Source organism: Tenrec ecaudatus, chromosome 10 (genome assembly GCF_050624435.1).
Source record: "Tenrec ecaudatus isolate mTenEca1 chromosome 10, mTenEca1.hap1, whole genome shotgun sequence".
NCBI classification, from domain to species: domain Eukaryota; kingdom Metazoa; phylum Chordata; class Mammalia; order Afrosoricida; family Tenrecidae; genus Tenrec; species Tenrec ecaudatus.
Window position 1 is genome coordinate 7,334,462 of NC_134539.1, and position 15,867 is coordinate 7,350,328.

General features: G+C 46.4%; 1 protein-coding gene across 2 annotated transcripts in view; it reads left to right on the forward strand.

The window, feature by feature from the left end:
* The window catches only part of RIC1 (RIC1 partner of RAB6A GEF complex), an 82,474-nt gene that overhangs the window by 47,769 nt on the left and 18,838 nt on the right, over window positions 1-15,867 (forward strand). The window contains exons 5-11 of one of the 2 annotated variants that reach the window (XM_075559893.1): window positions 8,925-9,067; window positions 9,261-9,397; window positions 9,746-9,837; window positions 11,871-11,959; window positions 12,397-12,541; window positions 13,350-13,398; window positions 15,420-15,572. In XM_075559893.1, the coding sequence (XP_075416008.1) occupies window positions 8,925-9,067; window positions 9,261-9,397; window positions 9,746-9,837; window positions 11,871-11,959; window positions 12,397-12,541; window positions 13,350-13,398; window positions 15,420-15,572 (808 nt within the window). The remainder of the gene's footprint in view (window positions 1-8,924; window positions 9,068-9,260; window positions 9,398-9,745; window positions 9,838-11,870; window positions 11,960-12,396; window positions 12,542-13,349; window positions 13,399-15,419; window positions 15,573-15,867) is intronic. The other variant, XM_075559894.1, reaches the window with a different exon arrangement.

Genomic DNA, 15,867 nt, shown 5'->3' on the forward strand with positions numbered 1-15,867 from the left:
ATTGGGTAGAACGAGTCACTTCTTTTTTCTTTTTCTTTTTTTTAAATTAGGGGCTCATACAACTCATCACAATCCATACATTTTTTAAAATAATTTTATTAGGGGTCATACAACTCTTATCACAATCCAAAGCACATTTAGACATTCATTGCCCTCATCATTCTCAAAATATTTGCTTTCTACCTAAGCCCCTGACATCACCTCCTCATTTTTTCCCCTCCCTCCCTGGTCCCCTCTCCCTCTTGAACCCTTGGTAATTTATAAATTATTTTGTCATATCTTGCACTGTCACCCAACATCTCCCTTCACCCACTTTTCTGTTGTCCATCCCCCAGGGAGGAGGTTATATATGTAGATCCTTGTAATTGGTTCCCCCTTTCCAATCCACCCTTCCTGTATCGCAATTCTCACCGCTGGTCCTGAAAGGATCATTCCCCCCTGGATTCCCTGTGTTTCCAGTTGCTATCTGTACCAGTGTACATCCTCTGGTCTAGCCAGATTCGTAAGGTAGAATTGGGATCATGATAATGGGGGGGGGAGGGGAGGAAGCATTTAGGAGTTGTATGTTCCATCGTTGCTACACTGCACCCTAACTGGCTCAACTCCCCAAGACCCTTCTATAAGGGGATGTCCAGTGGCCTACAAATGGGCTTTGGGTCTCCGCTCTGCACTCTGCCCACCCCCCCTCATTCACAATGATGCGATTTTTCTGTTCTGATGATACCTGATCGCTTCGACACCTCGTGATCACACAGGCTGGTGTGCTTCCTCCATGTGGGCTTTGTTGCTTCTGAGCTAGATGGCCGCTTGTTTACCTTCAAGCCTTTAAGATCTCAGACGCTCTATCTTTTGATTGCCCGGCACCATCAGCTTCCTTCGCCACATTTGCTTATGCACCCATTTGTCTTCAGCGATCATATCGTGGAGGTGAGCACACAATTATATGATTTTTTTGTTCTTTGATGCCTGATAACTGATCCCTTTAGCACCTTGTGATCACGCAGGCTGGTGTGCTTCTTCCATGTGGGCTTTGTTGCTTCTGAGCCAGATGGCCGCTTATTTACCTTCAAGCCTTTAAGACCCCAGACGCTATATCTTTTGATAGCCGGGCACCATCAGCTTTCTTCACCATATTTTCTTATTTACCTGCTTTGTCTTCAGCGATTGTGTCAGGAAGGTGAGCATCATGGAATGCCAATTTAATAGAAGAAAGCATTCTTGCATTGAGGGAGTACTTGAGTGGAGGCCCAATGTCCATCTGCTACCTTAATACTAAACTTATAAATATATGCACATAGATCTATTTCCCCATCCTCATATATAAATATATTTACATATGTACATGCCTTTATTTAGACCTCTATAAATGCCGCTTGCCTCCTAGCTCTTTCCTCTATTTCATTTGACTTTGCTTTTGTCTCACTATCATGCTCAGTCTTCATATGGATTTCAGTAATTCCTCTTGGTTACATTACCCTTGATCATGTCCTACCAGGCCTCGTACACCCTACTCACCACCGATTTGGATCACTTGTTGTTCCCTTGTCCCTGGGTTTGTTAACACCACTACCTTTTCCCCCACCTCCCCCTCTCCTATGTTCCCCCAGAACTGTTGATCCCATTGTTTTCTCCTCCAGATTGTTCATCCAGCCTATCTTATTTAGACAGACCTGTGGAGAGAATATCATGCACAAAAACAAGACAGAGTAAAGCCAAGCAACAATATACAGCAAAACAACAACAAACCAATGGAATCAGTTATTTATGAACTGAGATCAGGCCTCTGTTTTAACAAGTTTGCTTACTTGTAATTAAATGAAAAGAAGAATATGATTTTTCCTGTAGATTCCTTAGTATATTATCTATCACAGATATTTTAAAGTCGCCTACTGATTGCAACATCTGGATTCTCTATAATCCTATTTATATTGATTGGATTTTGACCCTGATTACATTTGCCTATTTATTTCTTCACACATCTGGTTGATTTTGTTTGTTTGTTTATGACATTGTGAATGATAATGTTGTAGAAACAGAACTTCGTTGATTTTTGGAGAGTTGCATTTTGCCTAATAGTAGTTCAGTTAATGTCTGACACCTCTTTCTCCATGAAGACCTGATTTCAGACTCCATAGGCTGGGGCTACTTCAGTGCACTGGTCCTGGTGCATACCCTTCTGCAGGTGAAGTAGACAGTCTGAGGTGTTCCCTCTTAACTTCACGGGACTTAGGATTCAAGCTCTGTCTTCCTGCAGTGGGCAACTGCTGAAGCCCCAGTGCTTTCAGCCGTCCATCAGGGGGTGTGTCCAACATTTTCTGGACTCTCAGCCCCATCATAGATAGTTTAAGCATCAGCCAAGGGTTTGAGGAGACTTTACAGGCAGCTGATGTGCTGGATGAAGTCTGTCTTTATCCTTGGCCTAGCTATGATGTCCTACAGGTTTCTCAGGGGTGCCTAAATTCAGACTGACTTCCTGAACCTGTTCTTGCTCGATCCAGAATCTTGGGTATTGGTGCCACATTGATCAGTAGCCCAACCCGGAAACCGGGGAGTCACTTGTCTATTCTTCCCGTTCACATTCCACGTTCATTTGATTAATGCTGCTTTCCGTCTTCTTGTTCTCAAAAGCCTCTTCATTTCCATCAGAAAAAACAGCCCTCCGTCTGGGCTTCTTTCTTTTTGCCTGTCCTACTGCATGGTTTTCTACCAGTGACCCATCTCCCCTTCCCCCATTCTTTTCCATTGTTTTGCCAGATGGGCCTTCTTTAACAACAACAAAAATCTGCTTACTTTATGCTCAGATGTGGCAGTTGACTAACAATCATTACTGCCGTAGGGTTAGAGCACTGACCTCCTCTCCATTTTCTCCTGGTCTACATTTTCAATTCTCTCCCTTCCTCCTCTTCCGTGAGGCTCCTCCGTTCCATCCAGGAGCTTCCTCTGTTCCTTTCTTCCCTTGCCTTTGTAAGGCCTGTTCTTCTTCTTCCTAGTCTACCTGTGTCTGCTCTGCTTTCTAGAAGGCCCTGCTTACCTGCCGGCTGTCACCTTGGTGTACATTTTCAGCACTTTTTCCTTGGGACTCTTCTGACCCTCCAAGCTGAAAGCTGCTGTTACTGCCTTTCCTTGCCCCATGTTCCTTCGCTGCCACTCAGCTCTCCAGGGTGGGCACTGTTCTGCATGCAGTGCAGGTGCAGCTGGCGAGTGAAAGCCTATGTGCCCCCCCCCCTTATTCCTTCAAGTTGGACTTTGACATTTTCACTAAGCTTTTTCTTATGACCTGAAAAAGACTCAGACTTATATTTTCTCTATATAAAATGGCATCTAAGTGTCTCAAAAGACTGTAATCATCACTGCAAACTTCTAAACTCCCTACTCTGGTGTTGAACACTGGTATGGTGTCATAGGAACCAAAGTTGCCTTCGGCAAGTGGAGCCCAGGTGAAAGAAGGTTCTTCTAACCATGGCGTCCGTGCTGCCAAGTGTGAGGAATCCCTTCGCTATAGTTACTTGGCTCTGGGCAGGACATTTTGTAGAATCTCTCAGGGTGAAAAAAGAACACCAAAATATGTATGACTTTGACTTCCTTCTGAGAATATTGATTCTGTAACCCTGAGTAGTGGTTCTCCCTCATGATTCTTTTATGCCTGTCAAATGGGTGGCTCATTCTGAGCTACTCTTGCTTCCACACGCAATGTTCCTCCTCAGTGGGGAGGGAAGTAGGCTCCGGAGAAGATGGTCCGCTCCCTACCCCAGTGACTACCCCACTGAATCCATTGTAGACATCGAATAGCAGATAGATCAACTTTCCATCCTCTGCTCACCTGACTTGATACACATACACGTTATCCCAAAAGTAAGCACTTTAGATGGAAAACATATGTAATACTTTAAAACATGATTTTTTTTTCTTTTTTAACTTTCTATAAACTGGGAACTTAATTGCTTCCAAATGTGACATTTAAAAGAAAGAACTGGGTACAGGAACATCTGATTCTAATCCTTTTCGTACTTTCATAATTGAGAACAAACCTCAATTATCAGTCAGCTGTCCAAAATGCTAAACTAATTTTAGTTTAAAATTAAAACATTAAAGATATTTGCCCCACTAAGGATTAAAATATTTCTAAGATGAGCGGGAACACATGATACAACATTCCTTTTTGCATATGAAGTGCTTATAGCACTGACCCTTCCCACCCTCCCCCATCCACCTGAAATCGCCTTACTCTGCTGTTTCCTCAAAGCCAGTCTTCTGTGGTTGTCCTGGCTCTGTCTCCACTCTACCTGGACCCATGCAGTTTCATTGTGGGCTTTCTGCCTTCTCTCCAGCCCTGTCACAAATGTTCAGCATTCCATTCATCTGAAACTCACACAGAGCCATTTCCTCCCATTAGTGGACAAGTCCCTGTTAGTTATATTTGCAAATAGTGTTTACTGCTGTGGTCATACCACATAACTCTTTTTCTTTGTTTTATATTGAAAAAGTTTATATTTAGCATTAGCCAGCTGGGCTCACTTTCGATGATTCCAATTTTGTTGGCAACATCTAAAGCATCAGTCAGGAGCCAGTTGAACATATGCCTTCTTCTCTCCGTCAGGCCTGGTCAAGGTGTTGACCTTGGCTATGTCAATGTCATAGAGCTTCTCCACAGCCTGTTTGATCTGGTGTTCATTAGCTTTGACCTCCCCAATAAACACAAGTGTGTTGTTCTCTTCGATCTGCTTCATGGCAGACTCTGTGGTCAAGGGGAACTTGATGATGGCATAATGGTCCAGCTTATTTCTCCTGGGGGCGCTCTTTCGAGGGCATTTGGGCTGCTTTCTTAGTCTCAAGGTCTTGGGCCACCAAAAGGTGGGTGACGTGCGGATCTTTTTTGTGTGGCTGTGGACGCCTTTCAGCGCAGACTTCTTGGCTTTTAAAGCCTTTGCTTTGGCTTCCCTTTGAGGAGGGGCAGGAACTTCCTTCTTCGCCTTAGGCACCATCTTCCCACATAACTATTTTTCAATATGTGGCTGAAAGGTCTCCTAAGAGGAGGCAGGACTGTGTTTTTACTTGCCTTTGAATCTCCAGCACAGAGTATAGTACCTGTCACAAAGGATGGCCTCAGTGCAAGTTCGCTGATGGAATGAATGGTGTGAGACTCAATGATAGAAACACATTGATCTTCCCCAAAGTGGGAAACAGAAACCAGGGGTGGGGGGTGGCACGGGCATGAAATGATACCGTGTGTGCGCACGTATGCAAAAGCAGATACCTACACCTTATCCTGGCTTAAGGGCTAGAATGCAAAATTTTTTTGTTTTTTTTTTACATTTTATTAGGGGCTCATACAACTCTTATCACAATCCACACATATACATACATCAATTATATAAAGCACATCCGTACATTCTTTGCCCTAATCACTCTCAAAGCATTTGCTCTCCACTTAAGCCCTCCGCATCAGGTCCTCTTTTTTTTCCCCCTCCCTCCCCGCTCCCCCCTCCCTCCTGAGCCCTTGATAATCCACAGATTGTTATTTTGTCATATCTTGCCCTATCCGGAGTCTCCCTTCCCCCCCTTCTCTGCCGTCCATCTCCCTGGGAGGAGGTCACATGTGGATCCTTGTAATCAGTTCCCCCTTTCCAACCCACTCACCTTCCACTCTCCCAGCATCGCCCCTGACACCCCTGGTCCTGAAGGTATCGTCCACCCTGGGTTCCCTGTGCCTCCAGCCCTCATATGCACCAGTGTACAACCTCTGCCCTATCCAGTCCTGCAAGGTAGAATTCGGATCATGGTAGTTGGGAGGAGGAAGCATCCAGGATCTGGGGGAAAGCTGTGTTCTTCATCAGTACTACATCACACCCTGACTGACCCATCTCCTCTCCTAAACCCCTCTATGAGGGGATCTCCAGTGGTCGACATTTGGGCCTCGGGTCTCCACACTTTACTTCCCCCTTCATTCACGATGGTGTGTATACACACACACACACACACACACATATATACATGCATATATTCTTTTTTTTTTTTTGCATGATGCCTTATACCTGGTCCCTTTGGCACCTCATGATCGCACCGGCTGGTGTGCTTCTTCCATGTGGGCTTTATTGCTTCTGACCTAGATGGCTGCTTGTTCACCTTCAAGCCTTTAAGATCCCAGACACTATCTCTTTCGATAGCCGGGCACCATCAACTTTCTTCGCCACATTTGCTTATGTACCCGTTTGTCTTCGGCGATCGTATCATGGAGGTGTACAGCCAATGATATGATTTTTTGTTCTTTGATGCCTGATAACTGATCCCTTCGGGACCACGCGATCACACAGGTTGGTGTGTTCTTCCATGTGGGCTTTGTTGCTTCTGAGCTAGATGGCCGCTTGTTTATCTTCAAGCCTTTAAGACCCCAGTCACTATCTCTTTTGATAGCCGGGCACCATCAGCTTTCTTCACCACATTTACTTGTTCACCCACTTTGGCTTCAGCAGTTGTGTCGGGAGAGTGAGCATCGTAGAGTGCCAATTTAATAAAAGCAAGTATTCATGCATTAAGGGAGTGCTTGAGTAGAGGCCCAAGGTCCTTCTGCCACCTTAATACTAAATCTATAAATATAGACACATAGATCTATTTCCCCATCCTCATATATATATTTGCATGTACATGTCTTTGTCTAGACCTCCATAAATGCCCCTTGCCTCCCAGCTCCTTCCTCCATCTCCCTTGACTTTCCTCCTGCCCCACTACCATGCTCTGTCCCCACCTGGGCTACAGCTGTACCTCTTCTCTACACAACCTTACCCTTGATCATTCCCCACCAGGCCTGCCACTCCCCCCTCACTACCATTTTGGGTCCCATATTGTTCCCTTGTCCCTGTGTTTGTTAACACCACTTCCTTACCCCTCTACCCCCCTCACCCCAAGTCCCCCTGGAACTGTCGGTCCCGTTGTTTTTCTTCCAGATAGTTCATCCAGCCTGTCCTATTCAGACAGACCTGTGGAGACATTAACATGCACGAAAACAAGACAGAGGAAAACAAAGCAACAGTATACAACCAGACAACAAACCACTGACAAAGAACGAAACAAAACACTTCACAAAAGAAAAGCTTGTAGTTCGTTCAAGGATTGTTTGCTGGCCCTTAGGAGCGTTTTCCAGTCCAGTCTGTTGGGGCACCACGCCCTGGCCCCAAAGTCCACTTTCAGCATTCCCTGGGGATCTTGCCGCTCCATTCCCTTGCTGTTCCGCTGCACTCCCTCAGTGCTTTGCCTCGGTGTGGTGGGATCAGGTCAGGTGCAATTCCCACACTGTGTCTCCGGTGCAGTCCCCTGTATCGCCCTTAGTCACTGATTGGCATCATTTCTCATAGTGGGGCCAGCCATGTTGTTCCCTCTGTGGACTGGCTGCTCTACTCAGGAACATCATCCTCACAGCCTGGTGAGCCAGGCTTTGCTCCACTCTCCTCCTGCCCCTTCATCTGCTCCCGTGTGCTCTGATCAGATATGTCCTCTCCGGGAGCTGCAGAATCAATGTCGTCCTTTGAAACAAATTCTTTTGGGGGGAGGGGCAGGAATCCACTTAATTTTCGGTGCTGGGGCCAGCCTCCCAGACCTCTCCACTGGTTCCCTACTCCTCGCTGGGATATTGCATTCACACCTTGCGGCACTGGGTTGAAGTCTGGTCCCACTTTCCCTGTGGAGATATAAACAATACCCTCCCCTTTGGTTGGATTAGTGTCCCATGCCCCCCACTCCCCTTTTCTTCCTTATATTCATCCTTTTGTTTTCCTTTCCCCCCCTCCTCCACCATTGTCTACCATGTGCATCCCTGGTTTTGGTCTGGTCTCTGCCATACTACACAGTCTTCACCCCAAAAATGTTTGTATACAGTAGCTTTTTCCCCCTATGCCACTTTTGCATTTTTTTTAATACTTACCTCAGCGGGCTCATGTTGTACTTGTCCTTTTGTGCCCGTCTTACTTCGCTTAGCATGATTTCCTCCAGTTCTTCCCATGCCACTATGTGCCTCATACGTTCATCACTGCTTTTTAGTGATGCGTAGTACTCCATTGTATGTATATACCACAGTTTTTTAATCCAATCGTCAGTTGATGGAAATTTGGGTTGCTTCCAGCTCCTTGCAATTGTGAACTGTGCTGCAATGAACATTGGAGCACAGATGTCTGGCCTTGGTTTGTTTCTTGCCTCTTCTGGGTATATGCCCAGTAGGGGGATTGCTGGGTCATATGGTAACTCTATTTCCATCTGTTTTAGGTATCGCCAGATTGATTTCCAGAATGCAAAAGTTTTTAATTGCCAGAGGGACACTGAATGTTTTTGTTTTTTTCTGAAAAGGGGGCAGTAGGCCTGATAAGTTTAGGAACCTATGAATGCTCTCTAATACAATAACTACAAGTCACATGAACCTGTTTAAATCTAAATTAATTAAAGCAAAAAAAGAAAACCCTTCAGCTCCGTTCTTGGAGCAACTGTAGTCATATTTCCAGGGCACAGTTGTTGCATATGGCTAGTGGCTCCCGCATTGACGAGTAATGCCAAAGGGTTGCTTACCTCTGCACTCTGGCTGAATTCACCCTGTCATCCTGGTTTTTGTCCTAGGCTTTTCTTAGAGTTTGTCTTTTGGAGAGCCATCATGTATCCTACTTCTAATTTGCTGTTTCTTATCACTGACTCGCAGTGCATCGTGTTTGTACCTATGGCTGCTCATAACCCTTCATTTCTTCCAGAATCTCTAGTTGTAGATCGAAATTTAGAAAATTGCCACACTGATACATTCCAATAACTGGAGAGGTTTTGTAAATGGTTTTCATATTCTCCTGTGTGTTGTGTTCTCCACAGCGACTGTACCCCTACCATGGCCTTCTCAGTACACACTCTCCTCTCTTCGGAGTGGATTTTGACTCCTGATTCCATTCTTTCCGCAGTTTGCAGTCTGTGCTCGAGGATCTCCTGGTGGCTACTTCTGATGGACTTCTTCATCTCATTCACTGGGAAGGCATGACTAACGGAAGGAAAGCCATTAATCTCTGCACAGTGCCCTTCTCCGTAGACCTGCAGTCATCCAGAGGTAATTCCCCCTGGGGAGCACTTAGTAGCTACTATTTGAGATCATTGCCATCAGCTCTTTCCCCTCTGTCTGTGAGGAGGGAAGGATCATTCAATGGCTCAGTGTGGTTCCACTGCTACTGCTGCCCTTTGAACTGTCTGCACAGGGTTTGCAAACAGGATGTAAGAGAGTGACTTGTGTTTGTTCTCATCAGCAGGTTCGTCCCTGGGCTTTGCGGGTGTGTACATCAGAGATATGGAATACTGTGCCACGCTGGACGGGTTTGCCGTCGTGTTCAATGACGGCAGAGTGGGATTTATCACCCCGGTGTCAAGTAGATTCACTGCGGAGGTAGGGCTGACCTGACCAACTCTGCATGCGAGCGTTCTGTATTCAGCATTCGTCAGCTTTGCCCTTTGCCGTTAACACGGGCAGCCTATTATCCTAACTCACTCAGGGTTTTAGAGGTTGTTGTTAAATCCTTGTAAATCAAAACACACGTGTAAATAATACTAATAGACAATTCTCTGCCGCATGTTGAATCAAAGCAGCAGTTCCCGTCCTCTGCTCAGCTCACCTCAACTTCGCACCCACTTTCAGAGGCAGCTATTTTCACTCCTCGGCCGGTGGTGTTGGTTTTTCTCTGCACCGCTGGTTTTCAGAATACCCTACTGTGTGACCTCTCCTTGAATTTCACAGCAGCTTCACGGAGTGTGGCCCCAAGATGTTGCTGATGGAACGTGTGTAGCTGTAAATAACAAGTATCGACTGATGGCATTTGGTTGTGCAAGGTAATTGAGAAAGACTTCTGTGTTTTATTTTCACACATAAAATCCGTGCCTTGCTTTAATCCGTGTTAGATAAAAAGGGTCTTCCAAAAGTTCAAGGGAAATTTCATCATCTTCTCATTCCTTTTTTTCAAAGACTCAGTTTGGTCACATTATGAAACCTGTGTTCATGAGGGCATCTTGCCAATGCTTTTCTTTTCCGTACTCGCCCCGTGAGGTTTTGGCACCAACGTTGTTTGCCTCATAACAGGTTCAGGAGGGCTTCCTCTCACTCTCTGCTCTTGTTCCTTGTTATATACGATAGAATTTGTCCTTGAAGCCATCTTGACCTTGAATTTTCTTACTACTAAATGGAGACCCTTATTTTTTAAATAGATAAAAGGATTTATATTTTCTATCCCTTCCCAAGTCAGTTTTTCTAGAAATTTGATTCTTTCACATGTATGTTCAAATGTATCGGCCCAAAGTGTATAATATCCTTAGTTACTATATTGTGAAATAAAACTGTTTAGAATTGCACATAAACCACTTTAACAAAAAATTGTCATAGAAACATAACTAGATCCAGAAATAGAACTCTACCAGAGGCCTGACCCCAGGCCACTCAACTGGAGGCTCCTCCTCTGCCCCTGCCACTCCCTGAAAGAAAGCCAGTTCTCTGTCCTTGTGGTCATCAACCCGTGCTATTCTCTAGGGTTTTACTACCCATATATGCATTCCTGGAGGTTCTAGTTAACCTTTACCTACTTTTGATCTTTATATTTTATACTTGGTGTCTTGCTTATGTGAGTCGGCATTGGTGGGGTTTTCAAGCAACTGTATTTGCAATTCAATCCCAGTGAGCGAATCTGCCCTAATTATCCACTCTGCTGTTGATGGGCAGGTGTGTTGTCTCCCGGTTTGGTGCTGTTGTGATCAGTGGTGCTTTTGCCCAGCTCTATGTATCTGTTAGCACGTAAGAGGGGGCTTCAAAAAGGTTCGTAGAAGAATGCCCTTATCTTTTCATTCCATTTTTGCATGAACTTTTTGAAGCCCTCATATGCAAGAGTTCTCTCTCAGGTCTAATTAATCGTGTCTTGCTGGCTCACAGGGAAGGTGGGTATTTAATAGCACCATATCTCCCCTCCTGCTCTGTGAGGCGGGAGAACTGCAGAGCACCAGGTTGGCAGATGTCCTCAGAGCATCAGTGGGTCAGTCGTCAGCTTACCTCTCCTGGCTCCCCCCGCACAGACACTCATCCCAGGGGATAACTGTCGTGCCCGCTCACTGACACTTTTCTGAGGTTACTCAATTTCATGCACTCTTGTGTATTTTGTTCCCCGTGGGATGTTCTGTACTACTATAGAGAGCTACACGAGTGTTGGTGTTGCTTCTTTTATTAAGCTTTTTAAGTGGCGGTGGCGTTTGAGCCAATAGGAGAAGTAAAGAAGGAGTGCGCAGAAGCCCACGTTGCAGGCATTAGGCTAGGTCTCAAGTTCTGAGCCCTTTCACCTCCACATCGCCTCTCCTACATGCACACGCACGTGAGGGGTTGAAGTAAGTTGTGAAGCAATACATTTATGATTTTGGTTTCTGAGAGTCAGTAATTGTTTAGCTGGGGGCAGGGCTGGGGTGGGGGCGTTCTGGCCCCAGGTCTCCGGTGAGTTGAGCGCTCCAGCAAGGTTGCCTTCACCTCAGGGCTTGACTGAGACTCAGGAACCCACCTCCAAGCTCAGCCATGGGCCTGGCTTCACCCAGAGCTAGTGGCCCAAGAGAGAGAGGGTCCAGGAAGAAAGCTGCCACCTTTGAGACTCTCTGCTGTCTGCTGTTGGTCAGTCAATCACCCGACCCGGCACAGCACGGGGGCTGAAACGTGAGAGAGGCATTTGCTCAAATGGCTGAGATGGCCGCAGATTTTTTACAAAGGGGTTCTGTTCTGTCCCCTGTAAACTTTTACTGGCCAAATACTATGTTGCCTTGTAATGCGTTTATATTTTGTATGCCTTTATACACACACACCGCCAATTTGTTTTCTTAAATTCTGTTTGTCCCCACAGTGGTTCTGTGCAGGTTTACACCATCGATAACACCACGGGCGCCATGCTGCTCTCTCACAAGCTAGAGCTGACTGCAAAACAATATCCTGGTGAGCAACCCCTCCCTTTAATATTTAAAATGCTGTGAATGCAGATTTTAAGATGCATGGGTGACATCTTACTTAAATGGCATTCCAGGTGGCTAAGGATTTCTGAGTCAGTAGGGAGGCTCCTGTGACATGCTTTTTATCCTGTCATGTTGCCCTCTCCCTCCTCGATGTTGTAGCCACTGCATCAGTTCATCTCATTGAGGGCCTTCCTCTTGTTCTCTGCCCCTCCACTTCACCAAGCAATGATGCCCTTCTCCAGGGACTGGTCTCTCCTGACCACGTGTCCAAAGTACGTGAGACGCCATCTTCGCCTGTAAGGGGCTTTTTGGCCATACTTCTCCCAGGCCTGGATGAAGTCATGCCTTTCTGTTAGAAACGAGGTTGTAGACTGAAAAAGCAGTCATTTAATTTGAATCCCTTTTTTGATTCCTTAACAGACATTTGGAACAAAACTGGAGCTGTTAAACTGATCAGATGGTCGCCTGACAGCAGTGTTGTCACCGTGACCTGGGACTACGGAGGCCTCTCCTTATGGAGTGTGTTTGGAGCCCAGCTCGTCTGTACACTTGGAGGGGATTTCGCGTGAGTGAACTGCCAGCAATCCGAGATAAAGGAGCATGGTGAACCCCAGTCAGTAAAGGCACACCCATGTTTTGTGGAGTAGAGCTCCCCTATTCACTTCATTCGACAGTTATCCCAAAATAATTCGTAAAGTGCAGGATGTATTGATTTTCCAAATGTCCATCTACTTAACGCTGGCGGTTAATTGAATAATGTGTATCTATGGGAGCCCTGCTGTCTCTGTGACACACGTTGGTCTCCAGGTGCTGGTCACTCAGTGAGGAAGAAGGTAGCCTGTCCACACAGAACTGTTTGCAGGTGGAACTTTACAAGGTCTCGTTGATATGTTGGTGTCTCGGCCCACTTTCTGTATTATCCGGAACTGCAGTCCTGCTGGAATAAACACAGCTTCCCAGACCACAGGCCCTGGTCCAGAAGTCATGGAGGCCCTCGCAGGTGGCTCAGTTCTGTACCTGAGGTGTGGCCAGGCATCTGGTAGTCCCTGCATTATTATGTACTTCTGTTTTGAAGGAGCGCCATCAATTAGATTTTTAAAAATTAAAGCCAAATACTCATGTGCGTTATATGTAATTAAAGGCCACCCTGGTGACACAGTGGTGCAATGCCCGACAGCCATTGGAAGCCACCTGCCACTCTGTGGGAGAAAGATGTGAGGCCCACTGTGGGGACTACGGGGCAGTTCTGCTCTGGCCTACGGACTTACTCCGATTCAGAGCCGCCTCGGGGCTCCGATTTTGGGGTTTTTACCTTCTCTTTGTCTTTGACATGTGGCATCAGAGACTCTTAAATTGTCCCTGTTCTCTTTCAGTTATAGGTCTGATGGAACCAAGAAAGAGCCCCTTCAGATCAGCTCTATGGTAAGCAGTTCTGTTTTTGTAAATAACTGAGGACCTTGCTCTTCCCTTTTCCTCATGTTGGAAGTCGCAGTTACTCCAGTTTCTTTAAAATGAGAGGCAGATTCTTATGCAGAGCTTGCTCTAATAGTTTTTTTTTTAATTAAAAGCTCATTTTATTGGGGGCTCTTACAGTTCTTGTAACAATCCCTCCGTCAATTGTATCACGCATGTTTGTACATGTGTCGCCATCATTGCTTTCTAGACAGTTCCTCTCTTAGAGAGCCCTTGGGATCAGAACCTCCTCGTCCTACCCACCCTCCTCGTGACCCCTTGATAAGCGATAAACTCTTATTTTCATATCTTAAACCGACCACTTTCTCCCCCCCCTGGTGGGGGTGGCTATGTGTCAATCAGTGCGATCGGTTCCCTAATCCTCCCCTCCCCATCTCCCCTACCTTCTGGTGTCGCTGCTCATTCCTGCTCCTACGTTCCATGGGTCTTATCTCTTCTCTTTTATCTGCGCCTGTGCACATGCTCTGGTCTCACCCGCAGTGAAAGGCAGGGCTGGGGGCATGATAGTGGGGGGTGAGGAAGCCTCAAGGAAACACTGTAAATATTGTGCGTTTCATCAGTGCTTTACTGCACCCTGGTTGACTCATGCCTTCCTGGTGACCCTTCTGTGAAGGGCCGTCTTAAGAAACGGGGGCTGCCCTATAGACTGTCTTTGATTTTGGTTTGGCTTCGATGTGTCTAGCAGACCACCGTCACCTTGGTGAAAGGGATGGCAGTTCCAATGGAGGCTTTCTGTTTTCAAAGCACACTGCCCTTCCGTGTGCGGGCCTCACACTGACCCAGCCGCACTGCCTCTCTGGTCTGGCGGTTCTCCTCTCAGCACACATGCTCTCTGCTCTCTGAGGGTGGTGTATGCCTGAGAGACTTAACAGTCGCTATTCTAAATTTTAACTTACCACCTGTTTTCCAGAGTTTCTGTAGAAAACAATGAGGTGGCCTCTGTCCTTCCAGAAAGTAACAGTTTCTTAAAGGAACCCCTCGGGATCATGCTGGAGAGCGTGCCTATGAAGCTCACCCCTACTTTTCCATCTGCCACCGAGAAGGGGCAGTTTCTGAACGTGGATTTCTGGCAGTTACAGCCACCTCCTGCGTGCTTCCCGCCCCCACTGCCCCTCCTGATGGTTCTCATTGTAAAAGGGGTTTTCCACCAAATAGAATTTACATAACTGCCTGAGGCTAATCCTGAATGGCTACCATAACCACAATCAGCAGCCTCACGTGTTCGTGGTGGTTTCCGTCACAAATTGCAGCATTTAAGCATTTTGCTTAGCCGGTGCAGCATTGCCACAGGAGAACTGAGTCCCTCTCGTAGCCTTTAGGAAGTTTGCAGCCGTTAACAGACTCCCATTGCTATTATCTTGGCTTCCGTGTTAGAAATAACTTGTCTTGAAAACACTCTCATGGATTCTAGTCACAGAACATTAAAATTAACTAGACCTTGAACAAGGTATTTGAACCATTACAATTGAACAAAGGTGCTTAATGTCCTGAGAACAACTTAGTTCGGTAACAGCACAGTGGAAGCCAGCCTTCCTTCCCAGTGGCCTTGGCTCAGTGCACAACTGTGTCTGTCATAGGTGTTGTTGTCCGGCACAGGCAGGTTACCGGCTTCTCTGTGTGAACATCTTTGCTTGTGAGAGGCAGTCAGCTAATTCTTAGTGAAGTTAGAGCAGCAGGCTTTTCTGAGGACTGAGATCCTTGACTCTCAGGACCTTAAACTTAAGAATGGCGTGCTTTGTGTCCGCTCTTCTCTGCAGAAAGCAGTGACTGGCTGCCTCAGAGGCAGCAGGGACAGACGTGACTAGTCGGCCTCCAGTGTGCCCAGTCGCCAGGGCCTTTGGGAGCCCTCCTGAGTGCTGCTTCTGGTGTTTCTGTGTTGTTCTCAGAATTTGAATGTTTGAAGCTAGGAAAGGATAACAAACGTTTCATTGCGTCACTCTGTTTTCCTCTTCTCCCTCCCTTCCCCTCAGAGCTGGGGTGCTGAAGGTTATCACCTGTGGGTGATCGGTGGCTTCGGTTCTCAGAACTCTGAAACCGAGCCTGACCTCAGGAACGTAGCTCGACAGCCTGGCATTTTGCTCTTCCAGTTTCTCAAGAGTGTGCTCACCGTCAACCCGTGTATGGTAAGTGGAGTACAATTGGTTTTGCTGCTGTCTTCTGTTGTTTTCTAATGGCTTTTGTCGTTAGAATTTCAGACTTTTCCTGACAGCTCTGTTGAGGCTACTCAACAAAATGGGCATATCATGCTTGGTGTTGAGCCGGCATGTGTGTTGTGATGAAGTGTACAGCAAGTCCCCAACCTTGCGTGTGTCCGACCTGAATGTAGAGACTAGCTTGAGAACAGACTTGACACATCGAACACTAACAACAGCAGTGACCAGAGACCAGAGGAGTGGTGGGATGGCATCAAGATCATTA